This window comes from Lasioglossum baleicum, chromosome 4 (genome assembly GCF_051020765.1).
Source record: "Lasioglossum baleicum chromosome 4, iyLasBale1, whole genome shotgun sequence".
Taxonomy (NCBI): Eukaryota; Metazoa; Arthropoda; class Insecta; order Hymenoptera; family Halictidae; genus Lasioglossum; species Lasioglossum baleicum.
Window position 1 is genome coordinate 13508677 of NC_134932.1, and position 27250 is coordinate 13535926.

The window sequence follows — 27250 nt, forward strand, 5'->3', positions numbered from 1 at the left end:
AACGCGTCGTAATAAAAAACAATGAACGTCATTCTCGCAGCGTTCGTGCAACTGGCAACACGCCGCTTCCGAAAGTTCATCTGCAAAACTCCATTCGTCGCTCTCTGGAAATTCAATCCGCAGCGCCGGTCGTGTTGGGGGGACTGCTGGCATGGGAAAAAAACATCGTCGAAAATTTCGGCGCGCATTATATCGCGAAAGATCGTTCGGCGGTCCATTATATCGCGGCTGCGCGCGCGGTCGGACGTGTTTTTCACGGATGCTCGAATAAAATTCCCATCAGACGCGAAACAAATGCGTAGGAAAGGGTTCGAGGAGAAAAAATGGAATTTTTCAATCGTCAACGAATTTTCCGATGAACCGAGCCGTCAAATCGGAAGAAACCCGCGGAACGCGTCTGCGAGACAGTCGCAATAAAAATCACGGGAACAAAAGCGCGCGCCGCCGATTTTCGTCCGGTAAGCCGTTCCCCGGAGAGAGTGTTCCTCCTCTTCCCAGATCCATATTTTCCCTGAAGAGGGAAACAGGGGCGCCTGTTCTGGAGGAACGAGTTCGCTTACAAACGGAGCCGACGTTTTCCCGATCCCCATCGGACGTTGTATCGGTTTCGTCCCCTTCCTCCCCGCCTCCCGCTCCCGAAACAATCGCTGAAAACTTAGGACGACAATGCGACGCGGCGTACCTTCGGCCACGCAACCAACGAACAATCACCGTCGGCTTATTCCTCCAGCGTTCTGTGTACCTCCTCTTGTTCTCCTCTCTTTCCTCCTTTTTGTCTACGCTCCCCTTCTCGTCCCTGCCACGTTCACGTAGTTCCCCGTTTTTCCTTCTGCCTTGTTTCCTTTCAAAGGGAACGCAGCCGGGAATTACATCGGTCGCGTGTACACGATCGATGGAAATCTGTCGACAGAAGTCGAGAATGGAACGGAGACCTGTATTAGCTCGTTCCGCGGTGTTCACGACTCGAAACGCGCGCGCCTCTGTGGAGGGCCGCGGCCGGCCCGACCACACATACGAAAATCCAGAAGTAGTCTTTCAAAATTAAAAGCTCACCCTATACATGTGTGATCAAAGTGAAACCCTGTTTTCTCTCTCATCTCCAGCGTGTTCAGAGAGAAAAAGTAAACAAACGCCACGCCGGGACAGGCATACGTTGCCACGGAGCGTGCAAGTATACGGAAATTCAATACAGTATTCGCAATAGTTTTTTCGCGAATATCTCGAAAACTAAAATCGAGCGGCGGTAATGTGCATAGGAAAAAGTTCTTCAAAACGAAGTTGTTCGAAATCTATAACATATTTAAATTTTATCAACATCGGAGAGGAAGACCAACTTCTAAATAATGACCGAATGATCGAAGTCTTCCGTGCTTTTTAGTTGGAGTCCTCCGTGCGAACATCGGGCAAGTTTTCTCTTTCGTAGGTTTCTACTTGTTGAGGCTTTAGTCAGGCATGGCCCAGAACTAGCACGCGAGCTAGGGATTCTCAAGGAATAGGACAATCAAGGGAATTGAGACGCGCGGCCGGGACAAGTGGCGGTATTTCACGGCTATTCCTTGAGAATCTCTAGCACGCGTGCTACTTTTGGCCATGCCTGCTTCAGGTATTTTTTGTATAGGCTGTTCAGCAACCTGTCTCTCGCAAAATCATTGAATAACGAACTCTCTTCGATGAATAACAATTCAATATTGATCTGGTGAATTCAATCAAACAAAAGGGAGACGCAATACCATCAAAACCAGACTCTCCGCGACGCTACAAAGAACGACTCCCATGGAATAAGACGCGTGTCAGTGCCAGACATCGCATTGTCATCGACGAACCAGGGTGGAGCCCTTTTCAAATTTTCTCCAGAAATTTCCCGCCAGACGCGGTTTCATTTCTTCGGTGGAAACTCAGTTTGTCCAGGTGCTCCAGAATTCAGCCGTCCTTTTAGCGGCATCAGCGAGGCTCGACGATCGCACGCGACTCGTCACTCGGTTGAAAAAAAATCCTGCGCTACCCTGTTAGGGAAACTGCGTGAAATGGAAATATGAAAAAAAAGAACGGAGAGAGAAGGGAGTGCGGAAGAGAGGAAGAGAGAAAGAGCCGTCGCGCGTAGCCGTCGACAGGAGTCGAGTAATTTTTCCTTTTTTCCCGTTCCTTTTTATTTTACAGTCCCCCGAAAACCGAAAACGAACTGAAAAAAGAGAAAACCGGTGTGCGGGATGCGGAAAAACCAAGAGGGTAGGAGTGGGAGTGGAGGAGCTCCGTAACCGAAAAAACAACGACGCCCCCAGAATCGACACCGCGCGCGTTCCACGCTTAAATCATTATTTCCGTTTTGTATTTTTCTCCGACTCCGGTTGTGTACCCAACGAGTAAATCACGTCCCCCCTCGAAACGGCTGCCTGGAAAATAGGGGGCGTGCGTGGGTGGGCAGAAGGAAATGGAAAAAAGGTGGAAAAAGCACGCCCCTACACTCGTGAGCCGCGAGGAAAGGAAGCGGAAGGCTGCGGGATCCGAAGAGTATAGGAGAGGAGAGGAGGGAGGAGAGAAACCGGGTGAAGTGTGTAAAGCGGGAGGAAAAAGGAAAATTATGGTGGGGAAATTAGAGAAAACAAAACGCGGATGGAAAGTGAAACACGCGGAACAGACCGCGCGCCCAGGAAAATCGATATCGAACGGATGTTATTAGCTTTGCCGATAAATAAACAACCGGCAAGCTTTTGTACGTGGTGCCTGGGATAATTAACTAGATGAGGTTAATTTCGAGACTTCAAACACGGTTTTAGAAATCGGGATAAGAGATAGAGACATTTGAAGACTGCGTGATGTGTGCGAAAAACGAGTCTATTTTTTAGTAAAATTGTACTTGTTGCAGTTTTGTTTTTGCAAGTATCGTACTTTTCATAAATGCATTAAATCCAGAGACTAATAGAGTAATCCCATAAATGGGACCCTTCTTTTGTGAACATTTGGAAGTGGCCCAGCAAATAAAAAAATTCCCTCAGCTGAATAGAAAATATAGTTTCCATGTCTCAGGATTGAATAATGCATTTCCTCAATAATTAAAAATATTTATTCTCTATTCTTTATTTTATGAAGTGAATCGATTCGTCAAATTCTTCTTCATCCGTATCGATGACAGAATCTAGCCGAGAACGTTTCTCGGAAGAAATAATTAGCTGTTCGAGTGGCCGGTTGGATCTTCGATCGCCATGAACTCGAAGGAAAGATTGCCCGCGTCGCTCAACGACGAAGTTTTTACGATCGTGCATAAACTGCAGAATACAGGGTAGAGTCTTCCAGAAAGAGGAAGGTGAAACAGGAAGGCTAGGAAGTGCACCGAACTCTTCTTTTCCGCGAAACCTCGAGAGAGGGAGGGAGAGCGAATGGGCGGCTTCGGGGTCGTTTTGTTACGTTCGGACAAGTTGCGAACTCGTTCATGTAGCGGCTCGATATTGATTGTAGAGATGGTCGATAATTTGTTTTTCCGAGTTTTGCCCGTAACTTGCGCTCAAACTACCCTCTGCAGTCGGCATGGAAATGAAACTTCGCGGAAAGGGAAGGGAGTCAGATGTATAATGATGTGCTCGGACGTCTGCTGCTTTCGACGCGGAATCATGCTCGGACGATCGATTTTTCGCTGTGGAAGCAATTCGATATGCTCCCGAATGTCTCACCATTCAAAAAATTTTGAAAAATACGATATTCTTTCTTATAAAATAATTCAAATAAATTGGTTGTAAATTATTTCTCGCCTGCGATTTCGAGGGTTTTCTTTGGAACTGTCAAAAAGAAGCGACGGTCAACAAGCAAAAATGAGTGTCACTCTCTCTCCCCCTCTCTCTCTCTCTCTTTCCTCTCTTGTTATCCACGGACTCGCCCGGCTCTAAAAGCTTATTAACTCTTTATTATGAAACTAATCCCGTAATCTCAGTGTACACTTTAGTATTCTGATAATCCGAAACGTCAATCCTTTGATAAGATTTCGCGTAATCTGTTACCGAGGGATAATGAAACGCTCAGCGATTCTGTTTTATTGGATCGGACGCTATGGCTTCTCGCAATTTTTTTAGCTTAGACTCTAGCTTAAGCTTATTTTGTCTTTATCTAACGGAAGAAAGAAATTCTTCCAACATATTATTTACACGCTCAAATAATTCGTACAACAATCGTATTTATGAATTTAATCGAATACATTCTGCCAGGATTATATCCCGAGGAAAGGTTCATTAATTCTTCGGATAAAGATAAACCGATATCCCCAGTTAGCGGAAACGCTAGAACGTTCAAGATTAAAAAGCAATTTACCTAAAATTAAGGATCGGGTAACGGAGTAACCGGTGGACTATGTACAGCAATATTTTCTATATTAAAGCGAAAACCTGCACGATATTATGTTTGCCCGGCAGAATCTCAAGAGAAGGTTCATTCACCGCTGCATCGGATACCGGAAAAACTTAATTCCGGGTCAGGACGAGACTATAGATGTTCGGGGGTTGCCGTAGGTAGGGGGTGCAGGTCGACGATAATAGAAAAGACACGAATGTCACCAATAGGGGAACCGCTGTCAGATCGTGTAAAAAGATGGCTTTGAAACCGGGCGCGAGCTTCAAAATGGTAATTTCACGGTTTCACGAGCATTTTGCCCGCGGCCAATTTAATTCAGGACGGATGATCCTCCAACCCCCCTCTCTTTCTCTCTTTTACTCTCTCTCTCTCTCTCTCTATAGCACTCTCTATCGTTCACCCTCTCCCTCCCCTTATGTTTTCCTCCGGTTTTCTTCGTCCGTCGTTCCCCGTGTCATCCAATTCCGCTTGTTCGAACTCGTTAACCTCGACTTTCCCAACTTTTTACCGACTCTCGGCTTTTTCCGCGACGGTTTTTCCGCCACCGGAGTCTAAACCGCCTACCACCGTACCGCGAGGAAATAACTGCCAACCATCCTGAAAATATGTTTTCTTCGAGGTAGCATGGTTTTGCGAGAACCGCGTTCACCGATTCGACCACGGCGAAACTTTTTACTCCGAGCTACCGGATTTCCCGCGTGCTCCAACGAATCCTGGAACACCGCGGCGCGGCGACTTCAATTTTCCTTTCGTTTTTATTTAACGCCAGCTTCTCGTCGGATCTTTCGGCTTTCCCTTCAGTTCTTGGACCCGGCTTATTTGGAACCGTTTCCGGCGGTGTATCCACTTGCGGAAAAACTCTGTGTGTCTCCAGAGCTTGGAAAACTTACCGGTATACCTAAACGTTTATTCGAGACACTTTCCGAGATAATATCACTGCTGAACCAGAGATGCTTTTTTAGCGGCGGTTCTTAGGAGAACTCGTTGAACCGTGGTGGGATTATGCTGACTTTTTATTAGCGGGATACAGATCTAATCAAATTCTTTCGTTCTTTCTTCGATGGTATTCTTTTCATTATTTTGTCGCTTTGCTGGTTTCGAGAATTGCATTTCTAATTGACTCGAATTATTTTATGAAATCATTGCGAACAGAAGTGATGAATGCAAGGATAGATTAATAGAAGAGAGGAGAATAACTAAGGTTCCGAGCCAACGTTTTTTTTTTAGACACCCACTCTGTCAGTTCGTAATACTTGTGAAACTTCTCCTCGTAATTCTTCTATACCTGACCAATGTTTTGTTTTTAGTACTATTTTATGATAGCACTCTTTTTTACTGTCATTCTTATGATTCTTTGTACTTACTTTTTGTAGTAATTCGCTTTAGAGGGTGCGTAAAATTCTTTCTTACAGTTCGCGGTTCCAATTATCTCTTCTAATAACATATTTACACGAACAAATTCCGTTGAAATTGAAGAACAATGATGCGTGTAAATCATTTCTGAAAGAAAATACATTTTTGCCGAACGTTTGATCGACGTAATCACCTCAGACAATTTTTATTTTGCGCGAAGATCGGCAGACCAAAGCATGACACACGACGGTTCGGGACAAAGCGAGGATCCTCTTTGTGTTTTCGCAGCGCGAGGGCTGAAAGTAAAATGTACTACAAAGCGTTCGAGGAAAGACGAAAGGCAAGGGTGGAAATTAAATCGCGAGGAGGAGAAACATTTAAATTGACTGTGGGCTAAGCGTCCGTGCACTTAATCTCTTTGTCGCGTTAACAATTCACGGCGAACAACTAGTTTGAAGCGAAAAAAAGAAAGCAAGGGAGAGAAAAGAAAAGAAAGGGTGAACGACGAGGATGAGGAAAGGAGAGAAAGAATGGGCGAGAGAGGAGACGAGACGAGAAAGCGAAAATCCGTCGAGAACCCGCGAAACTTTCACGTGAAAATTTCACTGTGGGGGCAGTTTGTTAAGGGGCTAGCTCCCTCTTTCTATTTTCTATTTTCTCTCTCTCTCTCTCTCTCTCTCTTTCTCTTTGGATTCTTCGTTCCCGTGCAAGATATTCCGGTCTCCTGTTTCCTCTCCGTTTTTTCCCTGACTCCTTTACGAGTGTCAGGCTGATTCTGTTTGACGAAGTTTAATAGGAGCTGCCGCTGGCCGAGAAACGTTTTCCTCGGTCCGTAGATTTGTTGCAAATTAATAGGAGGAAAGCCGAGCAGATTTAGAGGGATAAGATCAAAAACAGCTCCGACCTGCACATTTTTTAAATGGAATCGGTTACAAAGGAATGATACGATTATACGGAGGATTGCTGGGAACCTCCGAGAAAGAATTACGGAGAAGATTCTTTCAACGATTAAGTAATTCGACGTTGTTGGTCATTGTTCGAGTGTAGATCTCATTAAAATCCCTTTTCGTTGCTGTCGACATAATGTACAAATTCTGCCAATAATTTCTTCCAAAGAGAATTTCATAATTCAAAAAATTCTAAAAAAGACCCGCTGGTTCCCGCGTTAAAAACATTATTATGATTCTTTCCTGTGTGCAGACCATCAAGAAAAGAATTCAGAGGGAGAGGTTCATTAAAATGTCGCTCGCAAACACGAGAGCGTGGTTTTGCGGCAAAGAAAAATATTTTTAAAAATATCACATTTGTTACGCGAACGAAGAACGACAAGAGGAGAACGGCGCGGCGGCGGTGAATTCGAAATTTCTGAGCTGGTGATATTCGAGACTGTATTACCCGCGTCACCTATTCCCCAGGCGTTTCCCGTCAAATAATTCCTTTGCGGCCGACGTTTTCCGAGCAGCCGTTGTTTACGTGTATTTTCAGTCGACGATTTTCTGGCCAAAAAATGGAGGGGGAGGGGACACCCCCTCGCTCACAAAGAGACCTTCTCTCTTTTTTTCGGGTAGATATGTACGTACCATCTCCCATGGCTCGCTGTTTTTTTATTTTCATCGATGGGAAACGGAGACTGTTGGATACGCCGCTCGCTCACAGCCGAACGAGTCACGCTTGCACAAACGAAACGAAACCGGGCTGGGCCGAGCCGGGACCAGGACCCGCCACACTGATTCGCCTCCGCGAAACCCACCATTCAATATTTTGACGCGCGGCTAGTCGTTTTGCCACGGTTTTATTCGACCGCTTTTCCGTGATTTCATTCCCGCTAATTATTTTCCGCCCGCGGACGAACGCCGAGCCGCGTCGCACCGCACAGCAGCGAATGAGGAATCGCTCTGCGAAACTTCCGCGCGTGTGTACCAAGAAATTTCACGGTCCCGCGTGCTCCCGACACAAAAAATGATCATTTCTTTTGTTCCACCGAGCTGCTTCTCCCAGTAAATAATGCTCCCCTTTTACCGTTTGTATCTAGTATACCGTCACGAAAAAGCTTCGTGTTCTTTTTTTGCATACTAAAATGTAAAGAAACGTGTTGAAAATGTACATGTGCTATTCAATAAAATTTCAGAGAGTGTGGTAAGGTGAAACGGGCGCGTCGAGGTGAAAAAGCGAAGTGGAGAAGTGGCCGGTGACCGAAACCGACCAACCCTCGTTGCTCTTTTTACCCACACAGGGGAGCATGATGCCCCTCCCCCCTGTTTCCACACCCCCTTCACCTATTCTTCAGCCGTTCACGCTCCTTTCGCTTTTTCTTCAGAGTCCCTTTTCCGCGGCCGGCTCTCTCTGTCTCTCTCTCCCTTTTACACCTTAATTCGCCGCCTCGTGGTCTCCTCGAGCGGCCATTCTTCCGGGGTGGCGCTTAATTAACGCCGTCCTTTCACCGAGATTTCCGAGACTGGCCGTCTTTCACCCCCACCCCTCCGACACCTCGGCTCTATCGGATTTTTCGAGGAAACCGGAAGAACTAATTTACTATGTCGCGATCGCCGCTCCGCGTCGCGCGCCGTCAACCTCGTGTCTGCACCCCAAATGTTATCGACAGCATTCCAACAGAAGAAAATCGAATTTTTCCGTCATACAGGTGCAGGTTTTTAACTTCTTGTCGTATTTTAACGAGCCATGCCTTTCCTTTTAAATGAGAAAGTCATACAACAAATATAAATTTTCTTGGTAATTATTTCGAAAAAGGAACTCCTCTTCGATTTTGATGAAATTTAAATATGTTATAGATTTCGACATTCTGAACAACTTTTTCCGTTTCACATATAGGGAGGTCGCTTTTAGTTTTCGAGATATCCGCGAGAGAGGGAGAGGGAGAGAGCCCGACCACGCATACGAAAATTCAGGAGTAGTCTTTCAAAATTGAAAGCTCACCATACATACATATGTATGTATACAGGATGTCCCAAAATTCCTTCAACAGCCGGAATTCCTTCAACAACCGAGTTGGCACAGTCGGCCAATAGACTGTTGGCGCGCCGCACAGTTTAGTGGTCCGGATCGAAGAAGTTGGTGTCATTTTGTTATAACTTTTGAACTATTAGAGATATCGCAATGAAATTTTCACCAAATATATTTAAAAAATATTAATTCTTACCTAGACATAATTAAATATTTTCTGCATTTGTTAAACAATAATTTTTACTAACTTTTCATTGATATTCATTGATCATCAGATTTTTTGATTGATTTCATTGATTCATTGACCTCGCTGCATTTATTTCTATCGTTGAAACCTTGTGCAGCGTTCGAAAACTCTTTGAGATTATTGTTAACATCTGACCCGTACATGTCACAATTAAGATTAACATGTAAAAGAAATCCTAAAATACTGAATCCTGAGGTAGTAGAGTTATTAATTAACTAATGCAATCGATCATCATAGATGATCACGAAAGACAAATTATGGTATGTTTATTTTATTAGCTTACTTTTTTATTTGTGGTAATATTGACTGAATATAATTTTAGTACTATTTTAGTCGCAATATGTATTTTAAAATATTTCTTTTTTTTACACAGGAAAGCACTCTTTTATGTGTTAAAGATGAAGACCAACACTAAAAATTATTGTTCACGACAAGAAAAAAAAGGGTTGAAAAACTATATTTGAACAATTCATTTTTCAATAAAAAATATCAATGAAAAGTTAGTAAAAATTATTGTTTATATAACAAATGCAAAAAAATATTTAATTATGCCTAAGTAAGAATTACTATTTTTTAAATATTTTTGGTGAAAATTTCATTGCGATATCTCTAATTGTTCAAAAGTTATAACAAAATGACACCAACTTCTTCAATCCGGACCACTGTACGCCGGAACAGGCTTACGTTGCCACGGAGCGTGCAACGATACGGAAAATTCGATACAGTATTAGCACTAGTTTTTTGCGAATATCTCGAAAACTAAAAGCGACCCCCCTATATGTATGTGAAAAGAAAAAAGTTGTTCAAAATGTCAAACTGCATAACGTATTTAAATTTCATCAAAATCGAAGAGAAATGCCTCTTTCTAAATTCTAAATAATTACCAGCCTTTCTTTTCTCTTCTGACATTATTGGAGATAAAGACGTTTTAATCACTGCAACGGTAAAAAAAGATGATACGAAAAGGGGTTAACGGAGAAACAGAAGAGGTTTTCACAAAAACTTGAATTTTCAAAAGATCCAAGGCGTATGGTCGAATATTGAAAAAAGTGATCCTTTTACAAGTTTTTCGAATGTTACTGCGATTCACTGCAAGTAATATCGTACATCAAGAACAATCTAGCGAGGATAATCCTGCAAAGGTTTAAGAAGCGTCCAACAAAAGGGTCGTGATTGCGATTGATCGACTGCAGCGAACGTGTGCGAGAGAAGCTCGGTTCGCAGCGGTGTATACATAGTGCGAATTGGACGGCAGCAACAGTTCGGAACGTGATTAGCGTGCGATTTTAATCGTGGACCGCGACAGAGTGACCTAACCACAGGATTAGATGGACACCGGGATAAGTGGAACGAGTGTTGGTCAAAGTGTGGTCAGCCACGGCGAATTACGGGGAAATGATTGAATTAACCTCGGAAGCGGAACAGGTTCGCGGAACCGCGTGTACGGCCTCGTTTTCAGATCGTCCAGGAAAAACGTGTTTTTCCCAATCGGCTCGCAATCGCGTCGCGACGCCTTTGTTCCGCGAGACGTGTCTCTCTGCCCGACGTCGACGACGGGATTCCCTTCGTTCCCTACCCCCCGTTTTTCTCGGATGAAAAAGCTTGAAGAAGGACCATTGAGACCGAAGAAGAGCCGTTTCCGAAAGTTCGTAAAATGTTAAAGGGTCCTTGGCCGCCTGCTTCCTCCGCCCCCATCGCGCGACCCGTTTCCTTTTCCTTCAGACTCACCCTCGCCTCATCCCCCTCTTCGAACGGACAATAGGAGAACCATGATTCCTTCCCCCGTTTCGTTTTTTATTTTCTCTTCCACCGTTTGTTTCTACCTTCTATTTATTTGCCACGCCACGGTGAAATATTTTGTGGCCGATATTGCGATTCGACGACTGATCCCAAAGCAGTAGAGGATGAAATCGAGTTGCAGGGTTTAAAAATTGATGTAGGATAATTTATCGGTCTTGGAAGATTTCTTTCGAGATGAAACGCGGTCTGTAATGGTGTTTTTTACGAGTTGTGTTTTAGGAAGAGGATGGGAAGTGGGAAAGGTGTCTGTAGGGGTTGAAAATCCAAATGGAAGAAATTATTGGTCTCGCGAATTTTTTTCAAGAACTGAAGTATTAACATCTTTGTAATATTATAGTGGCTTTTGATGAGAGATACAAGTCGAAGGGTTGTCGTTGTCGAGGGTTGGAAATTGAAATGAAACGATATATTGATTTGAACCGATTTTTTTTAGAGATATAGATAAAAATACTGTGACGCTTCTATTGGTTTTTTGTCACGTGTATTGTGAATAGGGGATGAAATGTAGAAAAGAAGCACCAGAGGGTTGAAAATTAAACCGTGGAATGATTGATGGGATGAGACACTGGAATAGGAGATCGAAAAACAATCATTTAAGGATGGTACTGGTTGGTCTTCGACAGCTCTTGGTCACCATAGGGAATAAAAGATACAAATATTATACTGCTTGGGATTCTAAATCGATCTAAAATTTTATTTTTTGAAAGGAAAATATCTTGCACGTGGTATTCACTTTCCCCAGTCTCAAAGGATCGAAAATTCAAGTGGAATCATTTCTTGGTTAGAATAAACTGCTTGTAACTTCAAAAAAGCTATTATAAAAATGCAGTCCCAAAGGATTGAAGCTTGAAGTAGAATCATTTTTTGGCTAAAATAAATTCTTTGAACATTGAAAAAAGGTATATATATATATTTATTTAGCACGTGACATTCGCTTTTGATGGCGGATAATCGCTGCGAGGGATGAAAGGTACATACGAAGATGCAGCCTCAAAGGGTAGAAAATGTAGTAGAAGCAGTTTTTAATTAGAACAAACTCTTCGACAATTGAAAAAGATTTTATTTCGCACATGAAATTCCCTTCTCGAGGTGGATAATTCTCTGCATTAAATTTTCGAAATCGCCAAAAGTCTCCCTTTATTTATTCATTGACTGACTGGTATTTCGTCTAATCCGAAACCATTGAAAAGTCCAGGCGAAAACGAAGCGTCTCAATCAGCTCCTCGATCAAACGTTTTCATAAAGGCGAAAAGTTCTCGAGGGCTATCGGGACGGCTAGCTAGCTATTCGAAACTTACCCGAAAAAAATCGATCGTTCATCCCTCACCCACCCCCGTGATAAAGATTTATAATTTGTTCGCCGGGTCCTGGCCTCGCTTTGACGGAAGCTCTCGCGAGGTGCTTCCTCGCGCTCGACCGATCGCTTTCCAAGTTTCGAGTGGCCGTGAAACGGGAACAAAGACGTCGAAAGGGGTGAACGGCTCGAGTGGAACGACTCGACGGAAGTTCCCGATCGGTCGTCGACGTGACGGAATAAATCGTCGATCCGGGCAGGTGTAAGTCGCTCGGCTCCCCTAACTTTAATCCTCCTCCCTCTCTCCCTCTCTCGCTCTCTCTCTGCTTCGGGAAAGTTTGCTCGTCGAGACGTACACAAACGTCCACAGGACTGCATTGACAGCCTGTGCACAGGACAAACAGGCTAAAACACAAGCACAAACAAGTTAAATCGATTACGGAATTTATCTTCTGCCCGCCGACAACCGTGGCTGGGTCGGTCCTAACCCCTTGACCTTCGTCCGAGCCCGCAATTTCCAGTTTTGAATTTTTTATTCTGCATATAATTATGTGTAGACTCCGGACTTTATGCATTTATGACAAAAATGAGTAGTTACCCGATTTAAAACAGTTAAAAGATTAAAACACTTTGAGAGTATTAATATATTATTTTCATTACATTAAAATTATTAGTGGAAAATATAAATTTATGTTTAGCTCCTATGTCTTGCAACCGATGCACAAACTTTTTATATTGCATAAAGATCCGCAGTCTAATTATGAGGCCATGATTTTTATGCCTTTATGAGAATTAGAAAGATATATGAAAAATTGAAGTACACAGTTAGAATGAACTTTTAAACTCGTTTTTCTGAAATGGAAGAAAAATGATTCAGGATCGGCGTAGAAGTGATTCACGGAGATACACTCGTAGATGTTGGCCATAGCTCGAAGCATGTTTCATACATTGGAACGGTTCAAGTTTTATTTTTCCCCTAAGGATCAGAGGCATCGCACCATTATTTTACACTCGCGTGCACCATCCTCGATACCCTGAATATAGTTGTATTGGTGGCCGTGTGTAGCACGGTAGCCGATACCTGCCGCGATAACTTTGCGATTGTTTTGTAGAAGTTCAAAGAGCCGGTGCCGGGAGGGCTTGACTGACAATGAGTGGCTTAAACTCGATCATTTTATCTGTTCCCATTTCTTCCCCCTATCTGTTTACTTGTATTTCTGTCTTGCTTATGGACGAGTAACAAAAACTTGCGCAGTTTTTCCAGTATTAAGCTGTTTCTGTTCCGGGAGCCAATCATTTGGAAAACATGTTGGATGAACTGCTCAACGTGATTAACATAAACAATTTCATTTCATTCTCTTTCGAATTCTTCTGTATTATTTACAAACATGTTCGACAAAATAAATAATCTATTACGAAAGTGGACACTTGAAGCTTCGAAATCAGTCCAGATTTGTACTTGTACGATTCTTTTTGACGAAGTTGTAACAGTTCGAATACTTGCTGGAGCCATTGTACGTAGTTTAACCTTCTGTCGTTCCATTTCTCCGAGTTCAACGAAATAATATTATAATTGCAAGGGAATTGAACGGGACGCAGGAAGTTCGAAGGAAATTACTTGACGTAGTACAAGGTGATTTTTGTAAGGTTCCTTGAATCGAGTGCCGAGCGAACTTCGTCAAAGGTAAATAGATACAGTTGTCGGAATTTTCTGCGTTTGATTCGTGTCGCCGTTCTCCAGCGGCGTTTGCATTCTCGGTCCGTTTAAATGGAGAGGTAGCTAAATCGGCGAGGAAGGGGCGAGGCGAGGCGAGGCAGACTTTTATCGGGAAGTTGCGCGGAACCGGAGCAGCTCAAAAAGAGACGGACAGCGCCGGCTCCGAAACTTCGAATGCTAATGCAATCACGGAAGTTTTATCGAACTTCCGCGTCGAATACAGCGTTCCTGAAACTGGATATTCGCCGAGAGGAAAGAAAAAAATCAACCGCCACGGTAGAAAGAATCTCCGGCGGTGGCGAGGCTGCTGAATTTACAGCGAGTCTTGACAATCGGATCGGATAGGATTTACGGGGAGATCTTGCCTGTTGCGGCGCGCCGAGCCGCGCCGCGCCGCGCCGGAGCTGTTTTAAGTCTCGAGTCTGGCTTGAAGATTTCATTTTTTATTAGCCGGTTCCTCGTTCGCCTTGTTAGACGGCTACCGCCTATTCAGTCTTCGAGAAATTGAACGCGGAGTGGCTGATTGTGCCGAAGTTTCACTGGCGCACAGTTTTTAATTAGTCTGCAGCGATGATGTAATTTTTGTTGAATCTGTCTGCGAATTTATGAGGATTTCTCTTGCAGACTATGGCGTTTAGAGTGTCCACTGCGAAATGGATACTTGGGACTTTTCGGAAATGTTTGGTAATTTTATTTTCATCAAACACTATCGCTGTTCTTAAATTTTTTATTTTATACATGCACTATACATACCATCAAGTCAAAAGCTATTACTAGCCGTCAATTTTTAACTGCATAAAAATTTACTCTCGAAGCTTTTACTGTCCTTCAATTTTTAATCATTCTATTACTGACTAGAAAATTTATAGAAATCTACTGTCGAGTTTAGTACATTCAATTTTTTGTACATTCAGTATTTTCTTAATAATTTTTCAAAGTGGAACGGTGAAACAATCGGTAGGAAAGAAGACCAGTTTAGAATTCTAACCTTCGTTCTTTCCTGCGACTTTCACCTCCGCATCGTTTGTCGCGGATCCATCGATAAATCTATAATCACCGATACTTAATTCCGTGAACGTGCTTGGTTCGCGGCGAGCACAGGAATACGATCGTTCGAATCAATTCGTGAAAATCTGTTTTTCCCAGCGGGGCTGGTGATTAATTGATAGCCATCTATCTTCATTTGATCCTCGTTAGTGTCGCTTTTCCGGGTGGGTGGGGGAGGGGGCTGCGAACGGGGTGAAAAAAGAAAACTAGAGTCGATCGGATGTATCTAGCCGATTAATCGATGCAACGAATCGCTTCGATGCTATAAACGATTTTCCTGACACGCTTTCCTTCTACAAATACTTTCCCTAAAAGCTTACCTTTCCGTTCTGCTTGAATCATTGGAGAATTTTGATCGACCAGAAGAATAAATAGCAAATTGAATTGACCCACTCATTTTTGTCATGTGGATGAATAAAATCGACGATCTATCAATTCTACATACAAGCACATTTTTCTAATATTTGAATTTAGAGGCTCAGTTTTTCCAGCCTCGATCGAACGTACGTCTATGTTGATTGAACGAACAGAATTCGCAGGAACGTTATGCCTGCGTACATACCTCCGCTAATCTGTTGCCCCGTCTCTTTTGATTGCAGAATTCCCGCCGACCAGAAGAATGAAGAGCAGACGAATGTTGACGGTGGCGGTCGCGGTTTTATCGGTGATAGCGTTGCCAGGATGCAGCGGCGAGCTTTACACCGCGCTGGCGGATATGGAGGAATTGCTGGAAACGGAGGCGGTTCTCATAGACACGCTCAACGGCTACATTAAAGCGCAGGAAGAGCGTCTGGCCACTCTCAGAAAGTGAGTCTTACCATTCCGATTGCTGTCCTATTTCTGCGACGACGTTTACGCGGCTCTCGTGCCAGTCCTACGGAATTAAATTCGCGGGTGCGTTCAATGTCTCTCCTTTAAATCTATCGAACATCGAAGTCCTCGATCGCTTCTCCCATTTCATCCGAGAAAGTCGAACATCAGGATCATCCAATCACTTAGAGATTAATTCGATCACCGAGATTTTCAGCGCTGCTTTTCATTTTGATTCTTCTTCGTTGTTCAATGGAACAATTGATTAGTAACTGATGGTAACTGTTAAATATGATATTTCTACGGTGTTTGATTTGAAATCGTATAAGTAGATTTACCATAATTGTGGCCGAACGTGCTGTTGTCTATTCGACCGACAATACACCAGAGACGTTTGTTTAATTCGTCTGGTTCGAATGTCCGAACGTGTCGCGTCGCATTCTGAAGTTTGAATTACAGCAGAATCTCGTCTGATTTTACGACGACGAAACCCCGCTAATTTGCCAATCGCGAACGTCCATACGATCCAACCTAAAATCCGAAACTATCGTTAAAGCATCGAGATTATCTACGCTATTTCTACAGTCGGGCGAGATGAGGAACAGAACAAAAATAGTTTAACGGGCGTCGCGTCGTATTCATACGCCTGGTTACGGCAACAACGCCGTAAAATCATCAGACGTAATATTAACTAATTTGCGCGCGGCGCTATCGCAGACAGGCAACTTTAATTTCACTCACTATAACATCGAGCAAACTTCCGGTCAATAAAAAGCCGCCCTTAAAATCCGTCGGGCCGTGTTCCAAGGGGAAAAACTCGAGGCGCGCATTAAATACATTTTCATACCGAATCTACACCTAATTTAGACGACGCGCGACGCGACGGCGACGTTACACACAAACGAAACTCGCCGGAAAAAAATAACGCGTGTGGTCTCGTTTGAACCGAAAAGGATCGAGTGGCAAAGGAGAGTAAGAGAGAAAGGAGCCAAGCAAAACGTGCTCTCGCGTTTCAATTGCCCCGGTTCGCGGGGATTAAAACCGTCGAAAACCGAACCGGGCCGGGCCGAGTCGGACTGCGCGTGCGCGCTCGCGTTGCATTAACTTTTTCGAGCGCGTGGACCAAGAGAAGCAAAAATCCGCAAAGCCGTATATACCCGAAATCCATTCCAGCATTTCGTCGCGGTGACCGAGTTAATTTTCTTCTTCGAACGGTACGCTGCTAACGAGGACTTTACCATTGCCACCGTTCGCTGCCTTTTCCCCACAAATCTCTCGCCGAGGTTGCCGAATCTCTTTTTCGATTACTACATTTCTCTCGACCTTCCTATTTCTATAAAACCGTATAAAACAGTGATTTTGTAAAAACCAAAGTCTTATCCTTCAGACCTTTAACCCGGCAGTGTCCACCACGATTATTGATGTGATAAAAACATTAAAAAGAAGAAAACTTGGCAAAAATTTTTTGATGCGGATATGAATACAATGGTGTATATGTATTTTACACTGTTATTTTAACAAAAATATCATACGTAAATGTAAGAATAAACATGAAACATTAAGTAGAAATATTAGTTTTCACTGGAGGTCCATGAGCACCCCACGTGCGTGGATACTTTCGTTTCAGAAATTCACGTGGGCACTGCCGGGTTAACTACGTCGAATAGTAAAAAAAATGTTCATATCGACTTTCTCCGACCATTCGGGTGAAATAGCAGCCGACTGTGCGACATATCAAGCTTGATACAATATTAGAAATCGCTGCTGCAGGTCACCCTCCTTCTCCATTTCGCTTCTCCCATTTAGTTCCTCTTCCCAGATTTGCCTCCCACTTTGTTTATCCCTCTCCCTCTCCCTGGTTCGCTCTCTGCCGTTAATTATTTCCCTGGGGCTCATTCAGACGCAAACTCGAGGTCGCGCGAGCCGAGAGGATATCACCGTGTCAAAGACAAGCACTCAAAGGACCTAGGATCTCTCATATCCGCGGAGAACGAGAAACCTCCGTTACCAGAAGAGAAAAAAGAGAGAGAAAAGGATCTCTCCTCTCGGCTGAAGAACTCCGCGACTCGTCGAAATTTATTGGAAACGTAAGATCCCGAAGAAAATACAGAGTCGCCTGACTCGGCCCGGCCCGTTCATGCGAACGTCACGCAGCGATAGTAAAATATTTTCACAGCCGCCGCGTCAAAACGTCTGGTTGATTTTCTTTCGGATATTCTCCGTTTAAACGGAGTCGCCGACCAGAGAGACTCTTATTTTCTTTTTAACGCGTATCGTACTCTGGTTTCCGGTGAATCCGGTGAACAATATTTCATTCTAATGATAATTTCATTATGAAATCATTCGCACCGATAGTAAAAATAAATCAGTCTACCACATTATGTATAAATTTGCAAAGCATACACGTAGTTCTTGTTTTTTTTTAATAATTCTGTTTGGGGTGAAGAAACTGCGAGACTAACTAACAATAAGTGCCAATGAAAATTGAGCGCGCTGTCGGCCACTGGTTCCACGGGACCGTCGTTTACGCGTTGCAATGATTAATTGAATAGGCTAGACTTAATCGCGGGATATTAAACACGGGTAACATTATAGCGAGACGTTAATGCTGAGTACCTGTTCGTAAATTTTCGTGGATTCGGCTGGGCAATTACACAGCGGAAGCTCGACGGCGTGGCGGAAAGGGATTTCGGTGCTGCACCGGATTATCGGTTATTCCGGACTATTGGATGATACCCTTAGAAATAGCCTGGCATAATTTTACGTCCCAGGGTTGCTCACTGAGAATACTATGGCGGTTCAATGTACTGGGCGATTTTCATCTCTCCGAATCCGTCCTTTCCAGCTTCTGGTAATCGCCATTCTGAAACAATCCACACAACTTATACATTTTCTCAATTATTCATTCTCATCTTTCTGTAAACATTGGGATGTCGAAACCGTATATCTCACTGTCTTAAAGATTTTCAAGGAAAACTACCACATACCAAAATTCAGCAAATAACAGAAAACACTGCTTTTCATTATCTGCACACTCAACAACAAATTCCGTTCTTTTAAAAAACTTCTGCACGTTTATATTAAAGCGCGCCAACTTCAGGAACGTAGTCGGGCGATATATAGATAATTTCGGCGACCTAATACAGTGGTGGTTTCGGGCGGGGTGGCGCGCGGCGCGGCGATTCAATTCGATTAGGCCCAACCGATTTCATGCTAGCCGACACACGCTCGCCGATTTCATATTCGAAGGCGTGTCCCGACCGAATTTCGATGGGTTCCGCGAGCAGCAAAAAATACGGCTAGGAATGCAGAAGAGATTTCCCCGACGCTTTCATCCTCTTCTAGCCAGGGGTGGCCTCTCTGTTACGGTCTTTTTGCTTTTTTCTATCTTCCCCGGGGTGTGATTTGGCACGTTGCCAGACTCGATACCCGATGCCGCCGCGGCCATTTCGAGGCCAACGGGGAGCAAGAGGACCGGCGCGGCGGGTTAGGCGAAAAACGTTAAGAACGTGGTCGGGCCGGACCACAGGCTTCCCTATCTCGAATTTCCTCGAGGAAACCAGGCTCCCCCGCGATCTCGTCCCTGCAGGTGCAATATTTCCGGGACTCGCCGCTGTTCCTTCTATTTTTAATCCGCCAACGGTGTAATTACTTCCGGCAAGCTACGACGCTGTCCCCTGTCGCCCTGTGCACCTCTTTATCCGATCCCTGAGACGCTTGTGGTCGCCAAACTTTTGTAATTCTAGTAAATTACGTTTGTTTTCTTCATTTTTTCGTAACTTTAATCTAGCTTGAATAAAGTGCCAGTTATTTTAGGATTATTTTTAATCAATGGAAGAGTTGCTCGAATTTTTACAATCAATTTCAAGTTACAGATGATCTTTAGGCTGTTTAAGAAAATAAATTGGTTTCGGTTCTAAATAGCTCTGGGTTGTCGAGTGGCAGGATTTTGTCATGAAAGAGGAGGGAGACTCGTCGATACAGATTGCCAATACGATGGAATTGAAAAATCGTTCAAAGGAATATCTATCGTAGAAATTTTCAAAGTTTCGTTCATATTCCAGCGACTCGATGAAATATTCCGAGTTCCATGATCGATTCCATGATCCCCCGAAAATTTCCCGAGTTTTACAAGTCTTCGCATCGTGATCTAAAGTTTCGGGAAGTAAAAGGGGGAAGTAAGAGTAGTCGCGCCGGTTTAGTATATCACAGGAAACGAAAGGGAGGATTAAGAGTTAAAGTTTTCCGGACTACGGCCGTACAAGTTCTTAGACTATATTAAAAAGCTTACGAGGAGTTTCGCTGTTATCCTGTAGAAAAATTGTTCGTCCCTAAACTCCGGATATCTGCGCCCTAGATTCGCGAATTAGTATTTAATGAATAAAGTTAGGCAAACGGTACTTGCCTAAAATCAGTAAAAACTTGTACTAAATTGTATGGGAGAAGAAAAGAATTATGGAGGACCTCGACTCACCCCCAAACTTGATCATTAAGATCCAGGATCAAGGGATGAAAGGAGGGAGATCCACCTGGTCAAAAACCCCGGTGAGAACTGAAGGCTGAGGATCGCGCACCGCCTTTTATATTCGCGAAATCCCACTCCCAGTGCGCAGAAAATTGCGCGACGAACTGCCTTAATCCAAACATCCGAGACCGTCGTAATTATTTATCGATAAACATAAACTCGCTGTGCATTGAACTTGATATAACAATTACGGGACACTGTTAAACATTGCCTCGGGTTTTTTTCCCTTGCGTAAACTGTTAACAAAAATAATTGGTAACAGCGGAGATGTAATAAACTCCATAAAGCGTGAAAATTGTAATTTTTCGCCGCGAGGAAATTTTACCTTGCCGTTGAAAATTTAATGGTAATTAAATGCTAATATTTGTGCCGTGGCTTCTGCAGTTATTGTTTAAACGTGTCTGTACATTTTTAGATAGCGTTAGCAGCGGAAAATTCGAGTTTCATTTTCACCAATGAGATCCGAATGTATTTTCAGAGTATGCTATCAGCTAATTACATTATTTCGTTAATTTTCAATTTATCTCGTGGATCATAGTTGTTTCAGGACGCAGCTGAGAGATTCCGAGGTAATTCTACTTTATCAAAATTCGAATTATGTCGTTCAATATTCATTTATAACACTGATATCGCACACAAGTTTCCGATAAATCTAGATTTTATCGATTTCCGGATTAAATCGACAGTTTTCAAACAACGAACGTTTATGTAACAAAGAAGACGCAACAAAACGAACTTGACAAAGGGAGTTTATAAACCGTAATAAAATTTTATGTAATCACCATTCTTATTTCCCAGATAACACATAATCCTTCACCAGGGACGTCTTTCCTTTTAGAAATCCCAGCGACGAATTACCGCACGAATATAAAAGTTCTCGTAAACACATCAAGATTATATACGACGAATAAAAGTTATTTGCACTCCGCACGGTCTCCGGTGTCTCGGAATATTTTGCAAACATAAAGAGCGTAAACGGAACACGACGAAACTCCTTCATTTCGTTAATGCGAATTACTCGTCGACGTTCAACATATTTTTCCAAAGGGAATATCAATTTAAATGGCTCGGATGTCGGTTAATGCACAGGATCAAGTTTAGGGAACCGAGTAAACAAAATAGCACGATGTTTCTTCGACAGCGTAGCCGCTATTTCTATACGTAAACATGGAAATCCCATTATTCGTTTTCGTTTTCGTTTATTATTCTCCAACTGGAGCAACTAAAATATGTGAAATACGTTTCCGAGAGGTCCTCGGCGCCTCTTACGTGGCGGAAGCTTCGACGTTTTCACTGTAAATGATGGGAACCGAGTAAAAATCGCGAGCAGGGACGCGCTGGAACGTCGCGTCGCTGATATTAATATTTTTCTGCCCGGAAGTTCGCCAATAGACTCTTCAATGTCTCTACCGTATTCGAAAAAACCGCAATAATTTTCCTTTAAATGGTAATCCTCGAAGAAAATATGGTGGGTTCATGATTTTTCATTTTTATACATATACTGAAATTACTTGTGCAGTTGAAATGGTGCCATGAGCTAAATCAGACAATTCATTCTAATGGAAAAGACTGAAAAATCACTAAAAACAAGATACCAGATGTAAAGAAAAAATGTACATATATGTATAAACAAATATATTCCTTATCGTGGAAATGGCGTTGAAAAGTCGCGGTTAATTCAGTGAATACGCTTGTCGGAAGAAACGCGGAGAATAAACGATTATGTAAAAAGTTTCCAGGGAGTTGCTAGTGTTGCAAAAGTTCTGGGATCTTGGAAGAGCCGCCAAAAAATTAGTTGGCCCGTTTGCCGCGATTTTTCGACGAACCGGAAGCAAACGGGGCCAGGTAAAGGATGAAAACGGTCTGGGAACACGGAGCAAAGAGGAAGCAGCCGCGATTAGGAGGCATGCTCGTGTTACGAGCCCGCTTCCGGCCCACGTAGAACAGATTCCTCGGAAACTTGCAGGCAACGACGGATCCCCGTTTAATATCCAGGAAGCCGGTCGAGCTCCGATCGGAATTTCGTGTCCGAAAGTTTCACGCGTGACTTCGCGAAGCGATCGAAACCGTCCGGCTGGCGTTAATACCGACGAACCATCCACCGGCGAACTTATCTTTTGATCGTACGAGACGCCCGCGAATTTTCTTCGATCCCAAACGATCAACGTTCTCGTTGACGCTACATAACGTAGCGTAGGTGTGAGTTGGGCCTCTGTCAGAAAAACGTGTCACGTGAAATGAGAAAAATATTTTCATTAAACGAACAGAGATTTCAAAAATTGCAGGAATTAAGAACGACTTATTACATACTCAGTGAATCATTATATTTGAATAAACCACTCGCAGTTATACGTCACAGGAAATCGTGACTGCTACAAACGTATAAACTCCGCAGTTTGTCTGTTACTGATAAACCTGATTATTCATTCGTAGATTGTGGACGTTTATGCAAGTTTTTAAAGAATGGTCTAAAGACGCCGCGCCGCGAAATGCGACCAAATTTCCTGTAGAAGCCATTCGAAATTTTCCAAATCGACATAATCGAACATAATTTTTTTTTAATGTTCCCAGCCTTATGGGTTTTTTAATCCAATCCCAGCGCCGTTAAATAATCATAAATCACGATTATGATTGTCTCCGAGGAAATTACCCGTCGTGTGCTCCCGGCGTTTAATCCGAAACTTGTTTCAATCTCGGAATAATTTCGGGTCGAGTGTTTATCGTGTCCCCGGCTGTCGCGACAAAGGTAACTCGACAAAGTTAATGTACATATGTACCGGAAGTCCTCCATCTTCCCGTCCATTTTACCGTCTACTTCTTCAACGTTGATTCTAGGCGGCTGGGTTATGGCGAAATGAGTCGTTGCGGAGGGAACCAATTCCGCGAGTCTCTGTTTCAACGATATCCTTATCAAAGGCGGAATCGAGTTTCGGAATGGCGGGCTTCCCCGGCCGAAAAGGAACAATTAAACGGGACGCGATTGCGACGCAAACTTGATACCGAGCGTCCTTATTAAGAACCCGTCCAAATATCCTCGTTACGAAATAATTTAAGTACAATTCCCAGGGAATCATAGCCAACCCCACCTCCAGCAGGGGTTCGCTGTTCCAACGTTTCCGCGAGAACAGCGTGAAAAGTATTTCCTCGAACATTCCTTAATTATACAGTTGATTATTCCCCTCGAAATCATAGCACAAATTCCTCGACGTAAAGACTCGGTGAGCTTGGCGTTGACACTAGTTTTTTATTTTATGATTATTAAAATTATAATGACAAGCACATAGATATGTATTATAATAAAAGTCACAGAAAATATCTCTATAAATTCTCTGATGTCAGTTCTATAAGGCAACACATACCTAACCCAGCCGTTTTTACAGCTCGGTAGATTTAGCGTTAAAGAAAATTACAAAGACGTTTTTTTTTTTGAAGAAGTGCACATTTTTGGGAACGCGCGTTCCGTTCGCTGAGTTTTAATTACATAAAGTGCCGATCCAGCGATAAGTTCGTCCCCCGACCGTTTCGTTTGGTAATTTACAGGGCCATATCGAGATTGAATTGCACCCGACCGGATAGTTCTCGTAACCGGTCCAGCAAAACACGCAACAATTCAATTAAAACGTATCGCGCGTATCCCGTCCCCCGTCCCCTGCTTCGCCGCCCCGGATTGAAACCACCTAGTCGAAATATTTCGAAAACGGGGCACGAAATTTGTCGAACCGGCCGCGACCGGATCCCGAATAAATACGCTCGATTTCATTGGGCTGCCGCCGCGCCGCACCGAACGCCGAGAGGCTCGGCGCTGAATTCAATTCTCTTTGCACTTTGCTCTAATTCCGCGAGCAATTCCGCGGTGATACGATTACGGAATCGCTCACGGAACATTGTTCCTTTTTTCGTAAAGCCGTTCCCTCTGCAGCGACGCATTCCCATTCACCGTGTGCTTGTACCCGTTCCTGTTCGCGAACGCGTTACGGCTTTTCGCAGCCGCCGCGCTGCGCCACGCCGCCGCCGGAAAAATGTTCCCCGTCAAAGGAAACAGTAATTTCCGGGTCGAGAATTAGTAATTTAATTATTCCGTAACGAGGATATTTGGAACGGGCTTTCAAAGCCCGGACGTGGATTGTCTGCGACGCTACAAATGAATGCCCAGCCAATTTTCGACTCTGTTACAGTTCAGCTACAGAAATGGAGGACCGCTACGCTTTTATGTTATTCTAACTTTGCACGGTTTTTGCTTCTTCAGATTTTTTTTTACGAAAAGACAACTTCACTCATGAAATTTTCAATTTAATAACGAATTTAACAATATTGTTATGCTGCTAGGAAATCGTATGACATCTCAGAAAGCTTAGTAAACCGATTAGTATCGGAACTATTCGGAACTCGGTGCTCGGCTAATTGCTCAATTTCGATCCTCGAAGATAACCAACCTGTTCGAGTCTGTGTCGACAAGTTCACGTCGTTCTTCATAAAACACAATTCCGCTGGCTTTTCTAGAACAACTGCAATTAATACGAGCAGGTATCATGTGTTGTTACCAATTTGTTTAATTGTTGATTTGAAAGCTCGTTCTCTTGCGAATTCCCAATTTTTTTTTATATTTATTTTCTTTAGTTTATCTTCGTTGCGAAAAGATTTCAACATCTAAAATATCACTTGCACATTAATGAAGAAATTGAACTCCGTTAAATATCCCAAATTCTTCTAGACGACTCTTAAATAACTAAACACTCCCACGTTTTCTCTTCTCTCCCTTCTATTAACCAATAAAACTTTCCAGGAGGTACAAAATGCTTCACCTAAAACTCGAACATGCCCGCGCAACGACCCCTAAAAATATTCACAGCGGTGCTCCAAAAATTCGAACGTACAATAAAATACTTTTCAACAGCCGAAGAATTTTCACCTCGGCGAAGAAAAAAAGATAAAAAAGAAATTCCGGTGACAGAATACGAGTAGAATACGAGCGCTAACAAGTGGGAAGGCAATTTCGCGTGTCATTTCGACGACTCGGAGGAGTGAGAGCCGAGAGCGTATCGGCACGAGTCTCAAAACTGGAAGACAGAGAAAAAAGAAGAGAAAAGAAATGAGAAGGAAGAATATACGTGTTAAAGGATCTCTCGTACACGGGAACAACTTTGTTCGGCCGTTTGTAGCCGCGGTTCGGTGCTGAGGGAGTGGTTTGCGGGGACGGTGTTCGACACGCGTTCCCGGCGAGGTTCGATGCGGCGAGCTTAATCGAACGCGTGTAAAGCGTGCTACATGCTCTGGAAAATTTCACCGGTCCGCCAGAGAGAGAGAGAGAGAGAGAGGAGAGAGAACCGGCCAGAGGAAATTGACTTCGGTATCGCGCGCGGGGGCGAGAATAATTCCCGATCGATCCGCGCGATAGGTATCGGCGACCGCGGCGGGACGACGATGTGCCGAATTTTTCCCAGCCGCGTCGAAATTTCCAATTAAACACGGTCCGACGCTCATCCTGCGAGCCGAACCGGGCTCCCGGTGAAATTCGCGAAACGCATAACGACCGCCGCGCCGATCTCGTTTGATCCGGCGCCGATCGCTGATTATCGCCGACACCCACAGTTTTCTGCGTGCCGCGTCCACGCTCGTACGAAAGGAATAAAACCGAAGGCGAAATGGTAACCCCTTATATTTGCTTGTTGCATATAAAATGTCCGATGTTTAGCAATGACATTAAACAAACGCAATTTTGTACCCAATGTATTCTATCTAGAAAATTCTACTTCAGAATCCTCCAAAAATCGTGTGCAATAAATGGACAAACGTCCGCAGCCTATTTAGCCAGAAATTACACAACACAGCCTCGCTAATTTCGCTCCCTTTGCTAAATTAATTGGGAGACACTGCTCAAACAGGATGTCGAAATGTTACCCATTCTACGAAGTTTTCAGTAAATTGAATTACATCCGGAAACTATGTTCAGCATCTTCAGGATGATACACAATGTACTTTGATAGTAATTTCTGCGGAATCTGATGATTTCAAATAAATTGGTGTTTCGGGTGTTCGAAATCATCATCGTCGAAATAAAACGACTCGAGGGTAGTAGGCTTTTCCATTCGGCGAGTTGAGTTAACGTGACTCGCTCCGGTTTATATTAAGATAATAATCGGAGGACCACTCTGTACACAGAAGTAGCAAGTACCCTCTACAACTTGTAATTAAGGGAACGATCGATGCTTGATACATAGTATACACTTCTCTCTCTCTCTCTCTCTCTCTCTCTCTCTCTCTCTCTCTCTCTCTCGGTCTCTATATGTATATGCACAGTGGAGCGGTGATTCTGCACGGAGCCAGTCTAGCAGCTAAGCAAATCCATGAACTATACAATGGAGTTCATTAGGAAATAATATTAGGAGATTAATATTGGATACTTCGATTCGTTATGACCTCTCCGTGGCGTGAGGAATCGTCGCAAAAATGCCGCACCAGTAAAACATGATCCATAAGACTAGACTTCAGAAAGCACTGTGTGGACTGCGGATCAGTAAATACAAATGTGTCTTTTTCGTTCTACGAAATTAGGGGAACATTGATCGAGTTCACGCAGAAATAAGCGAATTTAACCAGTTAACTGTGTTCGACGTGTATACGCGTCAATGCATTTCTCTATTACGGTGCAATAACAATAACCTTTTCGAGAATGAATTGTTAATTTTTTACCAAATAAAAATGTAATCCTTCTTCGTTTGTCGTCAAATCTATAATAGGACCATTTGCCCTGCGTTCGACGTGTATACTCGTTATTGCTTCATTTGAATTCCGCAGTCAAAATGAAAATCTCGATTGTTAGTGTTTTTATTGACCTGTAACCTCAACCAACTCTCGTAAAGTGAGCGTTTTCAGAAGTGCATCTTTATGTCCCCGAATGAAGAAATTTTGAAATAAATGTTCCCTGAAGTGATTTCGAGGAATCCAGCAATGATCGCACTATCGCCATGCAATTTCGCGAGCTGATGGGGGATGCTCCTTGTAAAATTCACGGTGAATTGTCGGCGAATTCCGAAATTACCGACAGCAAGCCTCCCGCCACGTGGAAATTGTCAAAAGCATGCCAGGATCGTCCATCAATACGTTCGGTCGGTCGTATCGGGGCGAAAATTATGAGCGCTCGGCAGGGCGCGCGGCGCGGCG

The 27250-nt window shown here is 43.4% G+C and overlaps 1 protein-coding gene across 2 annotated transcripts in view; it reads left to right on the forward strand.

Moving 5' to 3' along the window:
- Positions 1-27250, forward strand: part of LOC143208351 (prolyl 4-hydroxylase subunit alpha-1-like) — a 214685-nt gene that overhangs the window by 118850 nt on the left and 68585 nt on the right. For both annotated transcript variants that reach the window (XM_076422738.1, XM_076422739.1), the window contains one exon: positions 15354-15561. In XM_076422738.1, the coding sequence (XP_076278853.1) occupies positions 15374-15561 (188 nt within the window). In that variant the 5' untranslated portion in view covers positions 15354-15373. The remainder of the gene's footprint in view (positions 1-15353; positions 15562-27250) is intronic.